General features: G+C 44.3%; 1 protein-coding gene across 2 annotated transcripts in view; it reads right to left on the bottom strand.

Moving 5' to 3' along the window:
• Window positions 1-316: 316 nt before the first annotated feature.
• tenm3 (teneurin transmembrane protein 3) overlaps window positions 317-25108 on the bottom strand; it is a 138229-nt gene continuing 113437 nt past the window's right edge. For both annotated transcript variants that reach the window (XM_079728929.1, XM_079728930.1), the window contains 15 exons: window positions 23308-23412; window positions 22729-22859; window positions 20040-20209; window positions 18606-18732; window positions 11220-11417; window positions 10622-10681; window positions 10036-10380; window positions 9498-9742; window positions 8868-9049; window positions 8101-8303; window positions 7381-7491; window positions 6866-7008; window positions 4053-4177; window positions 3347-3477; window positions 317-2682 (listed from right to left, as the gene is read on the bottom strand). In XM_079728929.1, the coding sequence (XP_079585055.1) occupies window positions 1927-2682; window positions 3347-3477; window positions 4053-4177; window positions 6866-7008; window positions 7381-7491; window positions 8101-8303; window positions 8868-9049; window positions 9498-9742; window positions 10036-10380; window positions 10622-10681; window positions 11220-11417; window positions 18606-18732; window positions 20040-20209; window positions 22729-22859; window positions 23308-23412 (3032 nt within the window). In that variant the 3' untranslated portion in view covers window positions 317-1926. The remainder of the gene's footprint in view (window positions 2683-3346; window positions 3478-4052; window positions 4178-6865; window positions 7009-7380; window positions 7492-8100; window positions 8304-8867; window positions 9050-9497; window positions 9743-10035; window positions 10381-10621; window positions 10682-11219; window positions 11418-18605; window positions 18733-20039; window positions 20210-22728; window positions 22860-23307; window positions 23413-25108) is intronic.

Here is a 25108-nt window from a genome sequence, read left to right as displayed (position 1 = left end):
AATGTTTTGGCACCAATTGTCAGCCATGCATCACCCCAGTGGGTGTTAGACACGCTTCTGAATGAGGTGATAACTATACCCCAAACACTATGTGAAGCACTTTGAATTCCAGAAACACTATAGAAATGCAATTACTTATTATCACAATATCTATTACATAATCGGGGCAGTGCTTTTATTCCAATCCCCTGACCCACTCTATTATAGAAGTGACATAATTGTCACTAGAGGGTGATTCGGTTTATATTGGATGTAATATGATTTCGACATTAGTAGACAGAAAACAACACTTTGTAAACCTCACGGAATTTTTAAAGTTTATTTTTAACGTAGAAACACTGTACATGAATTACTTTCTCTGAGACTAATAATGATGTACGGATAAGTGAATTATTTTCAACTTAAAAAAATGTATCATTTAACACCTTCATACACTTCAACTCCATTATTACTCAATTTCCTAGTTTAGCTTTTGAAATGCATTAATATGCGGTCACTTCCTTGTACACACACACATACACAATAACAAACAAAAACCTCTAGCGAACAGAGACCCCACGCTCAATGAGGAAAAACATCCAAGTATGTTTCGGAGCCATTACCACTTCTGTAAAAGTCACTGATGGCAATACGCTTGAATTTTGCGAGAAACAGGCGAAGAACTAAAGAGGCAACGATTGTTAACTCCTTGCAGCAATTCTTCCCAAAAGCTCTTTTACCATGACAACATGTTTCTATGGCAAGCAAGACTACTACCTCTACACATTATCAGGCCAATAAATGCACATGGTCTACACATTTTGCACATAGCCACCCATGAGCTAATGTGAGCCCGCTGCTCTACTGGTGTGTTTATGTTACAGGACTAGTGGAGCCACTTGGTCCGAGAATACATCCATCCACAAAGTTTAGTTTAACTGGTCCCAGCGCAGGTCCCAAAGTTTGTTCCTCCCGCATTTGTCAAAGGAACCTTGATTGTTTACATTGCAGCTGACATGACCTGAATTTTTAAAGGCCCTGGGAAGAGAGAATTGGGGTTATTTCCATCAAACTTGACCAATCGTAATATAGACAACAGATCTTTATGGCGAAGGAAAAGTGTATTGGTCCTTACTCAGATGATGGTTAATAGTCCAGAGGTGCTGTAGGAATAGTAGTAGTAGTAATAGTGGTATAGGTTATCACATGTAAACTTTTCTTTTTTTATGTTTCCCTTTTTTTGTCCAAAGCAATCCAATAAAGTATATATAAAAACAAACATAACCATAACAGAACAAGAAAGTCCTTGCGTATTTTTATAAACAGAAGTCTTTTGTGTGTCTATCTCTTTAAGAGAGTCCAAGGCAGTTCCATAGTATATTTTAACAGATCCTTCTGTGAAAATACAGCCCCGGTACATCCATTTAGCGATATACACAGCCTACAGACGTCTGCAAACCTATAGTGGTTCAGTCCTTGCGCCTTGCAAAGACCCTAGTATACAACCTCTGACATCAGATTCACATGGGGGACATACTCAAACGGGTGGGTCCTTCTGAATATCCTCATGTTATTCCACATCGAGCTGTCTCACAGCATGTGGAATGGGCTGAGGTGGCCCATCGGGGGGTGGACAGAGGGCCGGGGGGGGCGGGGGGGGGGGGGGGGGGGGGGTGGGCTTGGTGAAAGGCTCAAAAGGGGACTTCCAAACTTCCTTGGCAGCTCCCATTTTTCAACGGCAAAACATTTAAAATGTTTGCCGACGGTAGTTTCAGTAATGATTGTTATACGACCATTGTAGTTTTTCTTAAAAAAAAAATGAACACTGGCCATCCTTCAGTGGCTGAGCGACAGCCCGTGCTAAACGTCTCTCTCTTTAAGAACAGACCATGGCTTTCTGTGCAGTCTGGAGCGGGAGCCATGGGCGCTTGTGCTCCTCCAGCAGTGTTACCTCTTCCCTATCTCACTCTGGCGTAGGAACTGGATATTGTTTGCGCTGTCCGCCAGCTCGGGGTACTGCTCCACAGAGAGCACGTAGTAGCCGTCGTAGCCCAGCACCTTGCCCCCGCTCAGCAGCTGCCGCTTCTCCCCCTCGGTCCACAGCCGCACGCCCTCCTCCCCGTCCCTCACGTGCTGCTGCTCCCTCGCCCACGCGCTGGCCAGCGCCCTCTGCCGTGCCTGCTCCAGGATGCGGGCCTTTTCCTCGTCCAGGGTCATCCCGTAGCGCACGTGCAGCGCCAGCGCGCCGTACTGCAGCTCCACGTCGGCGAAGCGCCGCGTGCGTCCGTTGACCACCGTGGTGGACTGGGACACGGTGACGTTCACGCCGTTCTCCAGGGACTTGCGGCCAGAGGTGAGCCGCAGCGTGCCCAGGTCGTTCTCCGGCAGGCTGGTCTTGATGAAGTAGTGCGTATCGCGGCCCTCCACGGTGAAGTGCAGGTCCTCCAGGTGGAAGGCGTTGTTGAGGATGGCCGCCACCTTGATGCAGTCCTCGTTGGCAATGTTGAGGGCGTTGGTGACCACGCGGCCCTGCGTCACGGCCAGCATCACCCCTTTGCCGATGAGGGACTTGACGGTGGCGAACCACAGCCAGGGCTTGTCCCGGTCCACCCGCCGGCGGCTCAGCTGGATCTCGGGCATGCGCTCGAAGGACAGGAAAGCCTGGGCCTTACGGGTCACCTCCTGCTGCACTGCTGAGATCAACTGGGGAGAGGGACGTTTGTTTGGTTAGGGACGATCGATCGAGCTATGGTAGAAGATGTGAAATAGCTTTTTGGAAAATACATTGAAAGTCCTGCCAAACAAGCATCTGATCAGTGCTGCAGCGTGAGTCTGGCCCCAAGGCTGCTTGTTCCGTCTTCAGTAAAAGTAGAAATGCTTGGTACATTAGTGATAACTAAAATCCCAGTTGGTTGAGAAACAGTCTTGTGCGCTTCATGAATCTATGCACTTCCCTTGTAGGACCCCTGACAACTGATTTAACTGGACTTAATCTGCAAACACAACATACTTTTAGAAACAGTCAATAAACACTTTACCAAAAACTTCACTATAGCCAAAGTGCAAAGTCATGTCATTATTGTTATCATGTTGGCAAGTTTTGTTTTCATGACCTGTGAAAATAATGGACCAAAAAAAGCCCACTTCCTCCCACTATAAACACATATGATGGTTTTAATCATATCTTTTTATCCCAACAACAAACAAAAATGCTGATCAACAGCACAGCAGACACTGCGGACCACAGCTAGCCCTTCAGTTGCTGACAACTATCATAAACAAGAATGTGGAAGTCCATTACCCACTCTGATTGAGAAAACAATGGTAAGTAAAGCCATGACACCTATGTGAGTTAGAGGTTACGTACAGGCAGGTCATCCCACAGCTGGCTCTTTTTCATCTCCAGCGAGGGCTGCGTCAGGTCAAACTTGGGGATGGGGAACCCTGGGATGGCGTTGTGGAGGTGAAACCCGAACGTCACCAGCCAGATGTTTACATCTGGAAAGAGGGAAGAGGAGTGAGGGTTCAGTGAGGGACGACCGTGCACTGATGCTGATTGCTGATCGGTCGTTGAGTAGCACTGGTGGTCCAGAAAGAGGTTCCCATGTGTTTTGGGGCAGAAGCACACCATCATCCCCAAACCATACATGCATAGTTGGATTAGGAAAATCGCCATTGTCACACACAAGTAACAGGATTGTAAAGAACATGCAGATATATGTCTGCTTCAGGTTTGTAAAGTTTGACAGGCAATTGCATTCTTTGTCAAATATGCATTGAAAAGGAGCAAAAAGCACACCAAGAAATGATTGTGGAGTTAAGAAAGCACAAGAACCTTGCATTTCTGATTCCTACAGCTGCACTTCACTCCCTCCACTTGTTTATGATTAGGTTCAGCACTATGCATCTTTTTTTTAGCTACTCCATTTTCAATTGGATTCTTTGCATACTCACTTGGAGTCACCTTGTGTTAAAGCGTAGTCTGCCAAGAGACTTAATGTAAATGTAAATGAAATGTAAACCATCCTTTTTCATTGAGAGTCGATCTATGTAGAGTAACATGAAGCCTTTACCTGTGACATACTCCTTCACCTGGTGGACCTTGCTCACAGGGTTGTTGTTCCGGAACATGTACAGGTTGAAGGGCTGTGGTTCCTTGCCCACGCGTGTCCACGTGCCGATGTCTGGGGTGGTCCACCTGGGAGAGCACACAGAACGCCCCATCAGGTGACCACTCAACACCGTCAATGGAGGTCCTGGCCGTGGGCTGGTGTGTGTCTGCCGCTATTGCTGGTCCAGTGCTATAGCCTATGGGTCTGCTGAATAAGTCTCCTTGTGTCCTATTTAGTGCACCTCTTAGGGCTCGTTTCCACATGGCGTGTTTGTCTGCCAATTTTTTTAATTGTTCCCAATGAGGAGAGAACGTATGCGGCCGCCTTGAGAAGATACGCCGCAGATATATGGTTTGTCTGGCCGCTGCCAGCGCTCCTAGTGGAAAACAACTCTCCAGAAAGGCGCTGGCATCGCCCCTTTGGCTCCTTTTCAGGCAACCAATCATGTGTACGATGAGGGGGCTCGCACCCTTTTAGACAAGAAAATCAAGTCGAATGTCAAATATAGATTCTAAAAAGGAAACTACACAGCGCTAGACTGTCATACGATGGTCAGGCTGATGTCAAGCATGCAGAAATAAAATATGTCGAAATAAAATACAGTGGGGCAAAAAAGTATTTAGTCAGCCACCAATTGTGCAAGTTCTCCCACTTAAAAAGATGAGAGAGGCCTGTAATTTTCATCATAGGTATACCTCAGCTATGAGAGACAAAATGAAAAAAAAGAAATCTAGAAAATCACTGTCTGATTTTTAAAGAATTTATTTGCAAATTATGGTGGAAAATAAGTATTTGGTCAATAACAAAAGGTCATCTCAATACTTTGTTACATGCCCTTTGTTGGCAATGACAGAGGTCAAACGTTTTCTGTAAGTCTTTACAAGGTTTTCACACACTGCTGCTGGTATTTTGGCCCATTCCTCCATGCAGATCTCCTCTAGAGCAGTGATGTTTTTGGGCCTTCGCTGGGCAACACGGACTTTCAACTCCCTCCAAAGATTTTCTATGGGGTTGAGATCTGGAGACTGGCTAGGCCACTCCAGGACCTTGAAATGCTTCTTACGAAGCCACTCCTTCGTTGCCCGGGCGGTGTGTTTGGGGTCATTGTCATGCTGAAAGACCCAGCCACGTTTCATCTTCAGTGCCCTTGCTGATGGAAGGAGGTTTTCACTCAAAATCTCACGATACATGGCCCCATTCATTCTTTTCGTCACACGGATCAAACGTTCTGGTCCCTTGGCAGAAAAACAGCCCCAAAGCATGATGTTTCCACCCCCATGCTTCACTGTAGGTATGGTGTTCTTTGGATGCAACTCAGCATTCTTTCTCCTCCAAACACGACGAGTTGAGTTTTTACCAAAAAGTTCTATTTTGGTTTCATCTGACCATATGACATTCTCCCAATCCTGTTCTGGATCATCCAAATGCTCTCTAGCAAACTTCAAACGGGCCCGGACATGCACTGGCTTTAGCAGGGGGACACGTCTGGCACTGCAGGATTTGAGTCCCTGGCGACGTAGTGTGTTAGTGATGGTAGCCTTTGTTACTTTGGTCCCAGCTCTCTGGAGGTCATTCACTAGGTCCCACCGTGTGGTTCTGGGATTTTTGTTCACCGTTCTTGTGATCATTTTGACTCCACAGGGTGAGATCTTGCGTGGAGCCCCAGATCAAGGGAGATTATCAGTGGTCTTGTATGTATTCCATTTTCTAATAATTGCTCCCACAGTTGATTTCTTCACACCAAGCTGCTTACCTATTGCAGATTCAGACTTCCTAGCCTGGTGCAGGTCTACAATTGTGTTTCTGGTGTCCTTTGACAGCTCTTTGGTCTTGGCCATAGTGGAGTTTGGAGTGTGACTGTTTAAGGTTGTGGACAGGTGTCTTTTATACTGATAAGAGAGTTCAAACAGGTGCCATTAATACAGGTAACGAGTGGAGGACAGAGGAGCCTCTTAAAGAAGAAGTTACAGGTCTGTGACAGCCAGAAATCTTGCTGGTTTGTAGGTGACCAAATACTTATTTTCCACCATAATTTGCAAATAAATTCTTAAAAAAAATCAGACAATGTGATTTTCTCGATTTCTTTTTTCATTTTGTCTCTCATAGCTGAGGTTTACCTATGATGAAAATTACAGGCCTCTCTCGTCTTTTTAAGTGGGAGAACTTGCACAATTGGTGGCTGACTAAATACTTTTTTGCCCCACTGTATGTGGACCCAGGTCAACATCTGAGTGGACAGATCCGGTTACCTTACACTTAAATAATTCACCATCAAAAAGAGTGCAAATGATGCTCACTTATTTCTGCACAATATCTCATGATGCACAGCGGCCTTGGCTGTCATTGGATTCCTCCAATAGAGAGGGCCCGGCATGCAGGTTATTTATGCAGCTGAGCCGTCACAGAGACATCTTACACGTGTTGGCTTGTTCAGGAGACTGGTACACGCTGCCGGATTACCATCTTTTAATTATGATTTTAATTATGGGTTAGATTGCGACATCAAACTTTGAAAGCTGCATACCATCTTAAATTGAGGGCCAAGCTGATTATCTCCACAAAAACATGTTTTTGTATATCTTTTGTAAGATGGATCTTGAAAAATGTAAAAACCAAATGCTGTAATACTCTCCCTCCATTTAAAGTAATGTGCGGTATGCCCCCCATTTCTGCCACGGTCAGAGCTGACTTGTGGACCGGTATGCTGAATGCTGAGGTGTGTTTTCCAGAAGGTTCTGAATGGCGCCCCGGAGGTGTGAGAGCGGACCACCCACCTCCCAGCAGGGATGTCGTAGTCCCGGTCCCCGAAGTGCAGCAGGCGTGTCAGTGGGTCGTACAGGCCCCCGTGGAACCCGATCACCAGCACAAAGTCTGGGTTGGAGTCGAAATACACCTCTCCATAGGCCGTGTATTGCACCTGCACACACGCAAACACACACACACACACACAAACAGGTCAGATTGAGTCAACATGAACTTGTTTATAGAATAAAATGTATGGTCGCAGACTTTGTTTTGAAAAGTATATATATATATATATATATATATATATATATATATATATATATATATATATATATATATATATATGAGATGTAACACCTTAATAGGGCCATTATTATAAATATAAAAAACTATATATATATGCATTATTTGAAGATTTATTTTGGTCATCTTGTCACGTTGATTCTTTTGCTTTGTGTCGTGACATGTTTTTCCGTGCGACCAATATCAATACAAAATCTTCAAGTTGCAAGAGAAAACACAAGCATGGCATCTCCCCCCTCACCTGTTTCAGCAGGAGTCCATTGCTGCTGAACACGGCCAGGGGAGTCCCAGTGTTGTCACACGCCATGTAGAACTCCTCTCCACTGCTGATCTCCATCGCAAACAGGTGGCCCTGCACAGCACACGCCACAGCCAGCATTTGGTTAGTATGAGCCATTATAGAGGGGTGTTTCTGCTTTACCAAACCGTTGCAGTTTAATTAATATGGATGCATTTGATATTTGGTTGGCTATTCTACTCCGACATAAACAACATGATGTTCTTGAATCCCCCTCAAATGAAGCCAACCTTTATAGCAGCTCCTGAAATAGCGGTTGGAGTTGGGTTCTAGGAAACTTAAATGGATCACAATGCACCGTGACCTTTTCAGAGCCACAATATGAAAATTATGTTGAGAGATTAAATGTTTGATCTGACACTACGACCTCAGCATATTAATACTTTATGTGCCTATTATCATTTTTTGGCTGTGTGGGTGGTTATATCTTTCCAATAGGGAAAAGTCTTGCTTGCAATGATTTGGATGACTCTGCCTCTTTGGTGAGTTTCTGTTTGTTGGAATGAATCATCTTTCTGACCCACTGACCTGTTGTACTGGATAATAATCCCAGTGCCCTTCCTCAGAATCAAACTGTCCTCCTGATGTCCGGTGTAAATCGGCTCAAAGGACCTGGAGGTGGACAGGCTAGCGGGGTGTCTCTGAGGGGCTCTGGGGCGTTACCTGCAGGTCGTAGTACAGCGAGGTGATCTCGGAGCTGGAGTGGTTGTAGACGTGTGTGATCCGGGTGGGGTAGTTGAGGTCGGCGTAGAAGAACTGTAGATGCTGGCCCAGGCTGTTCCTGGAGGACACGCGGCGGCCCAGGCCGTCGTAGCGGTACTGGATGGTCCAACTGGCCGCCTTGCTGTAGACCCGCTCCAGAAGACCTGCAGAGGGGGAGACCCCACCGGTGAGGCAGGGGCAACAGCCAGGCGCTTCTAGGGGGCAGCACTCTTCTTTATGTTGATATTGACATTGACATTTAGGGCATTTTGCTGACGCAGAGTCAACCCCCGCAGGGCGTCAGCCAGCCCGTCAGGAGCAGTTAGGGTGAGGCGCCTCGCTCAGGTACGTCTCGAGGGGCTGGGGATCGAACTAGCAATCACCAACTCTACCTCCTGAGCTATGGCAGCCCCTTGTGATGTTCTGTGTTCATTGAGCTTCTCTACTCACTTGCTGATATATGCTTATATTATATATATATATATATATATATATAACCCACATAGAAACCCAATATGACCTGACTGTATTGCAGCTGAACCTCTTGACAACACCCCTGGCCATTTCTGCATAATAGTGTGATGCACCGCAAGACATCTCTTCTGTACTTTTCATTGAATATCAAACAGATGCAGAAGCACAGTCCAGAATGATAATCAGCAGTATTGATTGGGCGGTCGGATATCAATTGCCGAGAAACCAAATACCCGCCTCCCTCCCGCACCCACCTTTTGAATTGTATTCAAATATCTCGGCCCCTCTCTGCCGCAGGAAGCCGTCCTCGTCCAGCCGGTACTGGACGTCCCCCAGCCGCGTGATGCGGTCCCGCAAGTCATAGCGCAGCGGGGTGAGGCGAGCGCTGTTGCCGGGGTTCAGCAGGTGCAGGTTACCGTTCAGGTCGTAGTTGTACCTGCAGTGAACCAAAGGGAGGCAGGGTGAGGGCACCGGAGGCCAGTACTGAACAACACAACCACAAGGGTCGGCTTTCGGTTGTCTGTGCATCTTCATGACCATCCCATAATATTTCCATCCCCTACACACCAAAGTACTGATTTCAAAAGGATACAAATTGCATTAATTTTCAAAGGAAGTTCAGATCAGTAAACACTCATTAATTTATTATTATTTACACCCACAATGAGTACTATGTGTTTTTTTAGGAAATCTTTGCATTATTATGTCACTATCAAAAGTGTTTCCATGCAATGGGACTTAAAAGTGTACACAAATGACTGTAATTCAATAACTAGCAGTATATGTTCATACAGACTTAGTTGACGTTAACACCACAACATAAGAGGCTGAGGCTTGTGGGGAGAGGACCCTGACGTCCCAGTGTCCAGGATGAGCGGTCCTACCTCCACATCATCTTCTCATTGAGGAACACGGTCTGCAGCTGCCCGTCCACGTCGTACTCATAGCCGTATTTGGTGGTGTTGGCGAACGGCCCGATCTTGATCTCTCGCTTGGTGACCCGCCCCATGTTGTCGTACTGAATGGTGATCCAGTACATCAGCGACCTGAAGATCTCGTACTGGATCTCCTTGATGCGGCCGTGCTGGTCAAAGTGCTTGGTGTAGGTCATCACGGCCGTGGAAATGATCTGCCGTTCAAACGGGACCAAATGTGAGTATGATTCCTTGGTTGAAATGTTTGCATTTCTCTGAAATTCAACTGTGAAATGATTATATTTGTTTTTATCTTGTACACTTTTAAGTATTTTTTTTAGCATTCGCTCACGAAGATACACATTTCGTATGAGCTCATCTCTTCAGCACATTTGAGGTGAAAAGGGTTCAAGCACAAGATCTGATGGTGCACTCCAATGGATCTCCTCCGTCAGCACGCCTCCGACTTTGTGATCAAGTACAGTACCTCGAGGTCGCCCGCGCTCACCTGGTTGATGTCGTAGTAGATGACGCCAAACTTCCCGAACTGCTCCACCTTCCCCGAGATGTCGTCGAACTGGTACAGGTCGATGGGCAGCGGCGTCTCGTTGATGACGGCCTGCATGCTGGTCACCCTGAAGCTGTTGTCGTAGGTGTAGTCGAAGCGGGCATTCACCATGCCGTCCTCGCTGAAGCGGAAGATCTGCCGGTCCACCAGCGGGCCGATCTGTCGGTAGCGGATGGAGCAGATGAAGCCCTCGCTCTGCAGGTTGACCGTCTTCAGCACGCCCGCCGTCTCGTCGTAGGTGAAGCTGACCCGTGTAGAGTCGTACAGGATCTCCGCCAGTTTGTTCTGGGGGGCGGAGCCACAGTCACGTCACTACAGGGAATACTTTGGGTTTATGGAATAGGAATGAGGAAGTTCTCTCAAAGGTGAGATAAGCAGGTACCTATGAAACAAACACAGTATTTATAAATGGTATTGAGATTATTGGGAGCAGGATAGTTTGAGAGGAAATGGGGGGAAAAGGGTCGAGGGCATAAATATACAAAAACAATGGACAATAGAAGTGAAGCTTCCAATCCAGCAGTACCTGTCTGCGATACTTGTACAGGATACGACGACCGGTTCCCAGGTGGGCAACTCTAAGGAGCTGTTGACAAGGACACAAATCAATGTGTCACACAGCTAAAATGAACCGCTTTCAAATGCTGTGATTCAAACAAGGAGATGAAAGGGACGGCACTCAAACGGCAGCTGTTCAACTGGATCTGAATAGCTGTGTTTCGCTATCCCTCTGAAATATACAATTAAGGCTAAGCGAAAAAATGCAGACAATAATTATTCCATCAAAGAGTAAAATTATGAGACCAACATGTTAATATCTGTTTGGATTACGATTGAATTTCTTTCTACATAAGCAAGTAAATTCAAGTATTATTTTTTCAAGTATTTTGAAGCTAATGTAAGCAGCCTCACCTGGCTGAGTCTGATTGGACTCTGGGGCCAGGTGAGGCTGCACAACCAGCCCTCATCCAAACACACACACTGATTTAAATTGATGCAAGAATCGCGACTTTAAAGGGCAAGTGCCTGGAAGACTGGGGTCGCCAGTGTCCCCAGTGTTAATAATCCAGGCTGCTGAACATCCTACACAGAGACCAGAGACCCCCCCTCTGCACCCCACACACCTGTCCGTCCTCGGAGTAGTCGATGGTGACGGAGGCGTTGCTCTCGGGGGGGCTGTAGATGTTCCTGTAGTAGCCGATGGAACGCACAGTCTGCATGGTGTGGCGCGCCACGCTGGGCATGGTCACGGCTGACAGCCGGTCCCCCGCGTCGTAGTCAAAGATGTACTGGTGCTGACTGTGCAGGAGCAGCACCATGGACTGGGGAGAACCAAGAGAACACATCTGTTAGGGGGACTAGGGAGAACCAGGAGAACACATCTGTTAGGGGGACTGGGGGGAACCAGGAGAACCAGGAGAACACGTCTGTTAGGGACTAGGGAGAACCAGGAGAACACATCTGTAAGGGGGACTGGGGGGAACCAGGAGATCCAGGAGAACACATCTGTTAGGGGGACTGGGGGGAACCAGGAGAACCAGGAGAACACGTCTGTTAGTGGGACTGGGGGGAACCAGGAGAACACATCTGTTAGGGGGACTGGGGAGAACCAGGAGAACAATTGTCTGTTACGGGGACTGGGGGGAACCAGGAGAACCAGGAGAACACGTCTGTTAGGGGAACCAGGAGAACCAGGAGAACACATCTGTTAGGGGGACTGGGGGGAACCAGGAGAACCAGGAGAACACGTCTGTCGGAGGGACTGGGGGAGACCCAAGAGAACACGTCTGTTAGGGGGACTGGGGGAGGACACTGTGAAGGGGTTCAGTCGGTAACCTGTGGTACCTATGTGCCCGGGGGGTTCTATTCACCTTTGTAAGCACTCCCGCCATGAGGCAGGGGGTTGGATCACCTCATTACATTGCCTGGATGGATGCATTTGCGCAGATTACAAAACCCAGTGCAGGGATTCTGAATCCGAGGGCATGGATTTACAAAACCTCACAGTTAACAAATTTGTTGGGACAGATTTATACATTAAGCCCCCTCACGTAAAGGGGCTCTGTGAGATTCAAAAAGGGTTGCAGAATGTTAATATTTCCCTTGTGTAAAGAGAGCCGTGTTTAAAGAAGATAAATATCTTGACAGAAGAATGTGTGCATTGTTGAGCAATGTTTTACCAAGACCGAGATCTGACTCCATGTAACATCTACTACAAAATAGAATCAGAAATGAGCTGATTGCAGAGAGTGAGTGATACTCAATTGATTATTGAATGTAGCTCCTGTTAGCTCCTGGTACTGTGTTGTACTTTGAATGTCTGCATGTTTACGTGCTAAAGCAGTGTTGGGCCTAATAATAAATGCAGAGCGTTTTGAATAGAATCTGGCAAACAGGGAACAGACATAAAAGGACAATGAGGAGGGCGATTAGGTCTGTATGATCAGCATGTGAAGCTGGGTAATGGAGCGCAGAACAGGCATTAGCCTCTCACCGGCCGCCTTTAATTAGGTTCCCCATGACCTCTCACATATGGCGGGAGGTGCGGAGGCATCTGTGTGTGTCTAGTTTGCAATACACTCGCACAAACAATATGTTTTGTGTGTGTGTGTGTGTGTGTGTGTGTGTGTGTGTGTGTGTGTGTGTGTTTGTTTGTGTGTGTATGAGAGAGAGAGAGAGACAGAGAGAGAGACATTAAGGGATAAAGAGTAACAGGAAAACAGTTGCCAGCATCTGTCCTAGGCACATTGTATTCAGATATTCTTCACGGCTCCCCTTTTCTAAATGTTCTGACGGTACAGCCTTATTCTAAAATGGTTTCAAGTAATTTTCCCCTTGTGCATTGACACACAATATTCCTTGATATATCGGTCACAAAGCAACACCTTTTTGTAAAAAATGGGCCAATTAAGCTACTACTACTACTTCAGCTACTACTACTACTTCTACTACTTCAGCTACTACTACTACTTCAGCTTCTACTACTACTTCAGCTACTACTACTACTTCAGCTTCTACTACTTCAGCTACTACTACTACTTCAGCTACTACTACTACTTCAGCTACTACTACTTCTTCAGCTTCTACTACTACTATGTTCAGATTCTTCAGTTCAATTAATTTTATATTTCTTCCTTTTCATCAATGCTTTGTGCTTTTCATTCAGCCGTCAGCATTCACACGTGTTTTCTGCAGGAAATGCAATTTCTAGTTCTTTCTTTCTTTCCTTTTTATTATTCTCTACAAACTTTGGGACCTATCTCCTTCCTCAATTTTTCACCTAGAGACTCCATTCAAATTTTAAAATGTTCAGAATAGCTTGGGATCGCATGCTTCTTTTCAGATTTTTAAAATATATGATACTATATATGATCAACCGTTTATCTTCGTTCAAACCATTTAACAAATCTACACACTTGTATCTTCAATAATATCTAAACGGAATTTCGATATCATTTAAACTTTCTTGAGAATCACAGTTTTAGTTTCATACCGGCTTCCTTTTCAGCTATTTTCATTGAAGACGTCTGCCCATTCTGACACTCCTACTTCTTAAGACATCGCACAGTTTTAGTTTCATACCGGCTTCGTTTTCTTGTGGTCTCATTGATTTAAGCTGGAGCGTGAGGACGTTCAGAGGTGTTGCCAGATTGGGCGGTTTTTCCCACCGGATTGGGCTACTTTTGGAGTACGTTCAGGAAGTGTTGCCAGATTGGGCTGTTTTTCCCGCTCTGTTGGGGTACTTTTAATCACGCACCGGCTCGCTATTCTCTTAAACACACACACACACGCACACACACACGCACACGCACAAGCACACACCAGCAGTGCAGGGCAATACATTTTACCTTTCAGATTCTTCAGTTCAATTCATTTTACATTTTTGCATTTTTAGCAATGCTTTGCGCTTTTCATTCAGCTGTCACTTTATTTGTTTCCGACTATTTACATTTTCTTAAATGGTGTGCATGTTTACATTGTTTACTCCATTTAGACTTTTTAACTTTTATTCAAATCCCTTCACTTGATTTAAGCCATTTAACGTTTCTTTATGTCTTAATCTATGTGGCTTCATAAAAACATATTTTCAACCTCACTTTGCACTACATCACTCACCGTATTTTCTGCGGGAAATGCAGTTTCTAGTTGACAATGTTCCTCAAAACAAGTCATTTGGCAATCGACACACATTCATGTTTGGAAATTCATCACATGTGAAAATAATGTTAATGATGATTTTTATTTTTATAGACAATATTTAATCACAAATAAAATATTGTTGCCTAATGTAATTGAAAATGCCATTTACTCAGAGTTAATGTTCTGCAAAATGTTAATCTTGGAATCGCTGCCCAGTAATTAGCTTATATCTGTTAGATCTCAGTTAAAATGATCATGGTTTATGTATTATGTATTAATCATACTATCAGGCTCAATTAATCAATATGAATAATATGTTATTTAATCTATAATCAAATCTTAAATAATCCTAATATATGAATGTTTGTATTATAATAAGTTATGACAGCCATATCTGAATTATCTGTCAGAAGTCAGAGTGCCGTTCATTGCTATTTCTGGGCATCAACTACTTTTCTCTACACTTTTGGCAGCTGCTGTTAATTAATGTTCCACATAATAGCACATTTCTTTCAATGGTGCGCATAATCAAAATGCTTTAAGCCTGTGTTGACCAGACTAAACCATATTGTGTAGACAAATAGGATATACAATTGAAACCAGCTATGTATTAGGCACACTATTATTTGTGCACAATCTTAAATAAAAACCTTATGAGTGATGATTAAGGTTGTGTGCACTTTAAAAATATAAACTCGGTGTGAAGCTAGTCTCAAAGATTATTGTTTATTTGGATGTGGTTGCCCCAAAATGTTGTATTAGTCAGCCAGTCACTTTCATGTTGTATTGCTGGAGTATTAGTCAGTCCCTAACATGCTGTATTGATTTAGTTTTAGTCCATCCCTTACATGTTGTATTGATGTGGTAGTAGTCCGTCCTAACATGTTGTATTGTTGTAGTATCCAGTCTCAACATGTTGTATTGCTGTAGTCGTAGTCAGCCCTAACATGTTGTATTGCTGTAGTAGTAGTCAGTCTCAACATGTTGTATTGCTGTAGTAGTAGTCAGTCTCAACATGTTGTATTGCTGTAGTAGTAGGCAGTCTCAACATGTTGCATTGCTGTAGTAGGCAGTTCCTAACATGTTGTATTGCTGTAGCAGTAGTCAGTCCTAACATGTTGCATTGCTGTAGTAGCCAGTCTCAACATGTTGCATTGCTGTAGCAGTAGTAAGTCCCAAAATGTTGTAAACTAGAGTTAGGAATTGAGAAGGTATTTGCTGTTCTTTCAAGATTAGATTAGAACACAGCGAGAGCACTTCGTTTGTCTCCGCAAGGAGGAAAGTCATTCAAGTGCGTCATAGAATGGATGAATGGTGCACTACTAGCTTTATAGGTGTTAGCTTTTATCTGATGAAATCACACTGCGTACTACAGCCTTATACAAGTCCCAGTACACACCTTTTAGCGTGTATATTTTTAGCAAAACTCTCCATTCCACGCATCATTTGAATATTCATTTCACATGTAGGTCTGTGGCTATTCCTGTGTGCTGTGATCCTCCTGATTGACATGGAGGCTGTTTGTGGGGCCCAGGGCCGTAGAAAAAGAGAATGGGGCGCGCTGGATAATGGAGTGGGAGACTTTCCAGGGGAATGATCCCGGGGTTTCCATTTGTTTCCTTTTTATAACCCCCATTTCTGCACCCCATACTTTTACGCCCCCCGTCTCTCGCCACATATTTTATTCATTTAAGACGCAATTCATGTTTTTGGTGTTCTCTTCAAAGTGTCACTCAAAAAAGTGAAAGACAAAAAAGTTCCTCCTTCCTCTCTCCCCCTTTCCTGTCACTCCTCCATCAGGAAGACGGATGCTCTCACGGCTCCACAATAACAAACAAACACAAGGAAAACTGAGAAGGTTTACTTTGTTTTTTTGTGAAAGTTCAGGCCTGACTAGTGCCAGATTATGTAGCTGGCAATATATATTATTAAAATATTGATTGTGTGCCAACCAACACATTGTTCCCTGGAACTTTGGCAGAAACCACTAACTGGGAAAACCCTTTTCACAACTGCAGAGGTGCAGGACTCAGGACTCACATGTTCTACTGGTGTCACTATTACCACTAAAGTTTTCAATGGGTGGAACCCCAACTCATCTGTTAGCCCCCGATCTTTTCCCTGGTCTCTTGCAGCATTGGCATGTCCTTGTCACATACCGTCCAGAAAAGCTTGTGTGTGTTATTATGCTCTTTGCATAGCACTATTGCTGCGGTGCACTTTATTGAAACACTGCACAGTCTCCAAACCACCTCTTCAGCCGCGAGTCGTAACCTAAGCGGGTCGTGTTTACACTGAGAGTGCTCCCAACGCCGCTGCGTGCAGCATGGGCAGGCCTTTCTGCTATGTGCCGACGCGGCGCTCCGTGGCTCATCTGGTGCGCGCCCCACTTTGCATTGGAGCCCTACCGTAACCCAGTCGGTCTCGGACTGAGAGTGGATCCCAAAACCAATGACTTCCTCCACACAGCATTCAACCGTGATATTTTAGTTTTCCTTTTTGAAGCGTTACTCCAATAAATTATTTTGTTTTAACCGATTTCACCATTGCAGAATTGGCCTTGCATCCACATTATAAGTGTTTGAAAATGTCTCGAGCCCTGTGGGTGGATTCAAAATGTATCAAATGCTAATCAGTTCAGCACCCTAAGGATCCATCATGAGACTACTTTGCAGTCATCTTGATAGTGTCAGAGTCCTTGATTTATAGCTAGACTGAGATAAACTCATTCTGCATCTGAACTTCTCTTCTGGGAAATGGAAATGAAACGACAACAAATGCGTTAAAAGTGTCTATATTTGTGATTTTCTTTTTGCCTAAATGTTGAAAGTACACACATAATTTCGTTTTTCTAGGCATTGCACTCCCATTAAGTCTACTTATCTCCACCAGCCTCCCAAACAAACAGCATGTTGCATCATCCCACTCGCATTTTCAGAAAAGGATGAACAATAAATGTAACTTGGTAATTGTGCTTTATGTCTGTTCAAATGTATAGAGGAGATGAGAGTCAAACCCAACCATGAAAATAGAGGTTGTTCTGACTGTGTGTGCTATCTCCTTGTCACCAAGTGTGTGTTTGCATGCTATTTTCCATTTCTTAAATATCATCCAAAATACCTTTTTGATGGACAACCATCTAAAAATGTATCCATAACAGAAAGAAAAGCAATCAAAAAACTCTGGGTTCTCATTGGACCATGTGTGTTTTAATCCAGCAAGGTCTCACCGATTAAAGGGGATTACCAGGGATGTTTTAGGAAGTGGACTAGAGAGGTTGAAGTCAAATGATAATCTCCCCCTTCTACGTCACTCTGCCATTGTCGGCGGCCGTTTGATCCCGCTCTTCCCCAACACGGCTCGGCTAAGCCGCTACAAGTCCTCCAGGTCCTTGTTCTGGTGGCTCACGTCTGACTTACAAGACTCCTGTATAAGCTCACCGCGCGCACACACACACACACACACACACACACATGCGCACACACAAATGCACGCGCACCAGCAAATGCACACACACAAGCACAAAGAGGCACATAGACATACACACACACACACACACACACACACACACACACACACACACAAGCACACACACACACACACATACACACACACACACTTGCACATACCACAGACACACACCAACGCGCCTAAATGGGAGAAGACACACTCTCACACACATGCACACACAAGCACGGACACATGCAGACACACACAGCTATTAAATAATATATCCAAAGCAATCTTTGCTGTTTCTTTCTTTCCCTCATGCGTTGCTTCCCCTGGTTTATATTCCTTTCTACTGAGCGTGTGTCTCCCTCTTATCTGGATGCAAGGCTAGCTGATTCTGTGCATAGAACAAGGGTTACATGCATGTCAAGAAGACCTGCTTTTAATGAAGACCTAGAAGCTGAGAAGCTGAATATCAAAGGCATTTGTTTATATATGTGCGGACGGTATTTTGCAGCCCGGACGATAAACTGAAAATGCTGGTACAGCTGGTCTGGTCCATGCTTGGTGCTGATTCAAGCACATAAACAGAGCCCATTGCATAGCATGTGTTCTGCGAGATTTGATGTAAGTAATCAATGGTTTTGGTCTTCATCAGGATCACAGTTGCATATTATAGCTCTTCCAGCTCTTCGTTCAATGACCACCTTGAAGGACTAGTCCAGGCTAACACTCGGACATTGTTATAAAACATTCATTCAGGGTTTATTTATGCAAACTGCCAAACAAGTTGGTGATAGGATGAGGGTGTATTAATACACCTACATAATGCATATGCAACGTACCAAACATGTTGGTGACAGGATGAGAGTGTATTAACCTTGTCCAGTGACAGGGTGACAGGGTGAGAGTGTGTTTACCTTGTCCAGGTAGGTGTAGCCCCAGGTCTTTCCGTCGGCGAACACCCGGGATACGATTCGTCCCTGGAGGTCGTACTCCCATTTCTCTGTGGTGGGACCCCGCTGTAGGCCAGTCACCTGACCAGTACTACAAACACACACACACACACACACACACACACACACACACACACACACACACACACACACACACACACACACACACACACAAACACACAGATGTTGACCACCAGGGCTTAACCTTCTACCTAAACAATACCTTCAATATGAACACATACGCTTTTTGTAGGAAAGACTTAAGTACAGAGCCCCCTTGGGGTCACATGATCAAAACTAAAAAAGAATTTGCTGCAACCCACACTCCCTTCTCTTAAGGAGATGGACCTGCTTGGACCAGGGTGACCTCTTCTTCCCACTTAATCCAATTCATCTTGTTCTAAGGGCTTATTGAATGCCGGTGAATAAGGGTTATTGAGTAGGCTTTGTGTTTTGTGTTTTTATGTGCAGTGTTAGTGTAAGTGGTCACCGCAGTCCAAGTCTGCTCCATGTGCTGAAGAACAAAGGAGTCCGTGTGGATTGTAAATCCGTGCACATCGTTTCCGAATCCGTTCGCATGCTTTCCGAATCCGTTCGCACACTTCCAAATCAATTTCTTCGCACGCTTTACAAATCTGTTAGTCTTTTACCAATCCGTTTGCACGCTTTACTTATTGCACAGCTTAACACTTTATTTTTTTGTTTTTTATCATGCGACCCCAGAGGGCCTCCGTACTTAAAAGCTATTATTTGAGTGTAATTCTTTAAAAATTTCATAGCCATCTATCTGCTTGGTTAGTGAAATGCAAATTGTGAATCAACTCAGCCTGCTTCTGTTTGAGCCTATTCCGATTTTAGATCAGTCCCTGCTCAATTCTGAACAATCAGGGCATCTGCTCCATAATTGGTTTGGGGAATCCATCCCTCCTATCAGTCAAAGGTGCATGAATGCAACACTTCTTAATGTCTGAGAAAGTAGGGAGAAATTGGGCAGAGACAGCAGAATTGTTTCTGTATCTTTATAACCCCTGAATCTTACCTACGTCACCTGTAATTGCTTATCAATCCATACAACTGGACCCCAGCTCATACATATACATCGTAAACATAAAGTTGATTTCTTTTATTCCTTATCTTACTCATCTCCCAAACCCCAGCCACCAGTATGTGTATATATCTTGTTTCAGGGGACGCATGAAGTGTCATCTCTTCTTATCTTGAATTATCGCAGTCTAAGGCAAATCAAGTTGTACTGCGTGGCAATGTTGCATACAAATCCAGAGAGCAGAGGGGCCCAGAGTGTGGTCCCTGGGAGCCAGCTGATAGAGCGGAGAGTGAGCACAGCACGATGAGGGAAGGGAGCCGGCTGTCAGCAGCCATTTTAATGCAGGCGGGTACCTGGAGTAGGTCAGGTTGACAGACAGCAGCTTGCTGCTGGGCACCCAGAGTGACGGGTGGCCTTGGGTGTCATAGATGATCTTCAGGAGGAACTTGCGGTGGTCATCGTAAATCTTCTCGGTTCGCAGAGAGCGGTCATAATCCACAGACAACAGGTTCCTGCCATTCACCTGGAAAAGCCCCACAAAGACAATGTTGTATTACAGTGGCAGTGGCCCTGTGTTTCACATAGTGAACTGTGGCATTGTGTCATTGTTATTCAAATAACAGCGTCATTCAGAAAGAAATGTCAAATCCAATGTTTAGCCGTTCTCCATCACCCAGTTTCAAACGTTTGTGCTCTGAACTCAAGTCATGTTCTTTGCAAAGTGCCCACTTCGATGTCACAATGAACGCACACAGACACTTATTGTATTACACCTAGTTGCGTGATGGATTTCATATACCACATCACTCATTATAACACTCTTACTCAACGACGTGTACTAACTTAGAAAGATGTATCCCAAAGTTAGGGCCGTTACCATGGAGAATACCCAACCCACTTCTTCCTAGAATTCTCATTCCAAAAAGCATTTTTTTAATTGTCTTAGTGGTTTACTTTAAAATATACATAGGAATCAAAGAGTAATGCTCCTTAATGAAATGTGTATGGAAATGCTACTGAACAAAAAGTGCATTTCATTTATGTTAGAAAATAAAGAAATTGTAATAAAACCTAATATGTAATATCAAAATAATCTCAATGATTCAATCATCTACTAAAGGAAATTTGCTGAAAATGTATTTTGGCAAAGTCAGGTCCCCGGCTAATGAAGGTTAAAACAGCCATAACCTTTATCACGTCCATAATCATTTTTATCTTTGTTTTGTTTATCTGCGCATAGCTCTACATAGAACAACTAAATGCAGTTATCTATTTGGAAATATGGATCCGAATTCACAATCATTTGTCCTCACGTGACATATGAGAAGTACCGATGCACAAGTTTGTCAATAGAACCAAATATGCAGACACTGTCAAAAACCACCAACTGTGGCTGATCAGCACATGAACAGAAAAGAACATCACATGGATGAAAGAGTTTGCAGAGATCATGAGCTATTTCATTAATAAGTTGGGTGCATTAGACTAGCATGTGTTTTGGGGTACACTCCACTGTTATCCAAAAGCCCTATGCCCTGTGTTTCAAGACGAATCACAGCATTTTCAGTTTACAATCCTATGGTGTTATAAACACGGTGGCCGTGAGGTATGTAGTATGAGTGAGTATTTTCACAATGTTTAAAAAGGAATTTATATTTGGTTGTAAACACTGACTTTTTAATGTGATGACGGTAGTCCTGAGATTAAAATCCTTCCGTAATATTTTTATAGTTAGATTGTTTATTGCAGACATTTTGTCACTTGTATTGCGATTGTAATAATAACTAACAAAGCCATCATCACAGATTGTAGTTCTGTAGTCGTTACAAAGTGTTATCTTATGAGGATCCAGTGACGGGAGGCCCTTAAAGTCACAGTTTACCTGTTCGGTTTCCTCATGACTGACAATTTGTAAAGAACACCCTTGTTTACCAACTAGTGTAGCTGAGGGCTGGCACTAGTCTAATCCTGTGTTTGGCAAGAGAAGGACGTTCGTTAACCTCTGGATCAACCCGGAGGTTCTTACAGCTATAAATCCTCATCTGGTGCGGGACTGATGCCTGTGTGGTGCTTGGTGGTTGGAAGGAGCAGCTCAATAGTAATGATAATTTGAAGCGTTTTTCCACCTAATTCAGAGGCCCCGAAGAACAGCTGCCAAAGAGGGGAATCACTATCCGATGGAGTCATTACATTTAAGATAGAGTCTTTCTGAAAAAAAAAAAGGCTGGAGTCATTTCTCCCCCTTTGGACACTCGTCCCACTAGACATTAACACTGGAGGCCTGTAGGTGAGAGCAGATAAGAGCGATGTATGGATGATAAGCAAACGCAGCTCAAGAGCAACGGGACGGTGGCCAGCAGCAGGGCAGCTTTGGGATCCTGGCCAACCATCCTGCTGAAGATCTGCCATCTCCTTTCGGGGGGAGAATATCATTTTGCAGATTGAAAGTGCCCCCATGTAATCTTTGTGATGATCCAATCACATGCTGACCTTGGTGTTATTAAAAGCGCAGGGCAGAGCTTAAATCTCACCGCGTTGAATGCTGCCTTAAAGACCGGCCCGATGAAGGACTTGCATTCATAAAACATTCTGACATCCACAAATTACTTTTCCAAGAGGTCAATTCAGAACCTTGGTGTGTATGAAAAACTGCTTTGTATAAATAATTAATTAGAGAATCTTTGAATAATTTAATCTTATTATGTGTTGGAATGTAAACCATTGTACACTTGAATTGCCAGTAGGATTAAAACCATACCTATTTTACAATGGTTATGCATGGGACTATTTTGAACCAAGGCCCATCTCACTGCACCAGCAGAAACATCCCTTTGAGAGTTAATGAATAATAGTGAGCATTGTTTTAATGGAGACTAATCCAAAATAAATCCATGTTTCTCTTGATTAACATCCTCCAAACAACCTTGTTTAAATGGCCAACAGAAGATGCTGTGTGCCTTGGATGGATTTAACATCCATCTCGTAGTGTGAGCTGATCCCGTTCGAGCTCCCGGTCATGTGGGCCTGGCAGCAGGGACTCACCCGGAGCTTCCTCCCGAACACGATCACCTTCCCGCGGGTCTGCTCCTTCCGGAACCGCCACTCCACCAGGTTCTGCCCGCTCTCGCCCGGCAGTGTCATGTTGCGTCGGGCCACGGTGGGGTTGGCGGCGCCTGGCGAGGGGTAAACAGCAGGGTGTCGCACTGCTACGTCACACGCTGACCATTAGGCTCCTCATCATCAACCACAGTGCCACACATAGAACCAGCGCCACTGGACTCCACGTTCCCGTCCTAAAGCCAACGGAGGCATCAGACCAAGCAGTAGGGTAGACTGCTGAGTGGATTCGGAGCTGTGTGTGACTGTGCCTGAAACGTTTCCGTCATTGGGTTCCGGCCATAATTACCCCCGGTCAGCGTCCGACTCGGAGCCCATAATGACGTAAATGTTTCTTTGCTGTCAAAAGATCTTGAGACGTGGGCCTCTGTGGTTTAACCTTCAACCTCAATATATATTTTCCGTTCTCCACGCCGATATACCCATTACAAGTCGCCACATGAAGGAACAACCGCGGCCGTGTCCAGGGCAGATGCATGCACGTGCCCCGAGGGCCACCATTACCTGCCAGGATGTGGGGCTCGGTCTGGTAGTGGGTTTCCATCCCGTTGGCGTAGATGACTCTGAGGGAATGGTCGTTTCCAACCTCGTAACTGTTGCGCAGTTGGTCTGGTGGGGAAAGAAAAGCATCATCACCATCACTCACACATTTTCTAGCCATGAAAACAGGATTCATAATATCTATATTCTGCAAACATTATTTGAAGAATAAAATATATGTCTAACAATTGCGTTGCAGTGATAAACAGTCAGGGCAATCAATTCCTTTATCATTGTTACAAATGGATATTTTGTACTAGTAGTAATAGTAGTAGTAATTAGTAAGTAGTAATGAGTAAGTAGGAATAGTAATAATAGTTTTCTACTGATTAGAATTGGGTTCGAATTTTTATTCGACAAAAACAATGATTCATCCTGAAACCATTTGCCAATTGTAAATGGCTCCTATGTGGCTAGCATTTCATCTGTACTTGATACAATCGTTTTTCCGCTGATGTATCATCGGATTCCAGATCAATAAACTATAAATTATTTAAAGTTACTTGATAGGCCTTGTCACCCTTGTTCTAGGATATGCAATCCCTCTGTCTTCAATAGGAAACATTGTCTTATTTTAAGAAATAATTTATGGAACCAACCTAGCCTGGAGGATATTGTTCTTTAAAGTAGCATTTAATTATAATATATATAAACACTCAAACTAAAAGCATCAACATTCTTGTTAATTTATACTCAGCTTTTATCTGGACAATATTGTAGCATATTTACATCAGAAATATTAAATCATCCTCATAATTTAATTCTAATTTCAGCTTAATGAAGATGCTGAAAATAAGGCAATGTCTGGTTGAGATCCTTGAACTAAACACTGTATTCAATGCTGGTGCGCGTCATATTTTATGACACCTTTATGACATGTATTTGAGTTCAATGTAAGGCTTAGGCTCAAATGACATGTAACGCCAGGAAATCGGAATAACGGGGAAAGTGTCAGACGGGGTATGATTACTGAATCGTATTAGTCTGTTAACCATTGCATGTAAATGAGCGTTTATGAATTTAATGCATTTGATCATTGATGAGTTTGACAGTGGAATATAAACGGTTGGAAAAGGCGAGAACGTAGATGACTAACGACAGCGATCCATAACCAGCGATGGTAGAAGCATGGAGAGCATGATCCATGATGAGCCGCTACTGTTCACCATGAGCCACAAACAATGGTGTACAAGAGTTATTTTGTCCAACATAGAACGTGTAAGCCTAGCTTAAGAACCCCATGATTTGTATACACAGACACACACAAGATACATCCCTTCATTTCTCATTTCCCAAGAAACAGAGAGGGCAGAGAGGGTAAGCGAGAGATTGAGAGATAGAATGAGAGAGAGCGGGAGAGAGAGAGAGTGAGGGAGAGAGAGAAGAAGAGAGGGAGAGTGGGAGTGGGAGAGAGGGACAGATAGGGAGAAGGAGAGAGAGAGGTGGCCAGCCCACCTAGGCGTATTCACTACTTCCTCCTGTAGCTGGGGAGAGAGAAGGCCTACATATAAATAATGCATGGGGATCCAGGGAGAAGTTATTCAAACCCAACCACGAGTGGTTGGGTTTGAATAACTCATCAGATTGCAATCGATATTGATCCTGCTGTGGGGCAGAAGCTGCTTCTTCTCTGCTGCTTCCCACACTGTACGCTGGTGAAGCCAGCCTGACATCGTCTCCACCGGCGCACACATGCAGACCAGTACGCTGCGGCTCCTTTGGTTCAATTTAAATCAGAGCCTGGTTCATCATACAGCCCATTGTT

This window comes from Pollachius pollachius (assembly GCF_949987615.1).
Source record: "Pollachius pollachius genome assembly, chromosome: 2".
NCBI lineage: Eukaryota > Metazoa > Chordata > Actinopteri > Gadiformes > Gadidae > Pollachius > Pollachius pollachius.
Note: the sequence above shows the minus strand (reverse complement) of the source record. Positions and strands in the feature narration are given on the sequence as shown.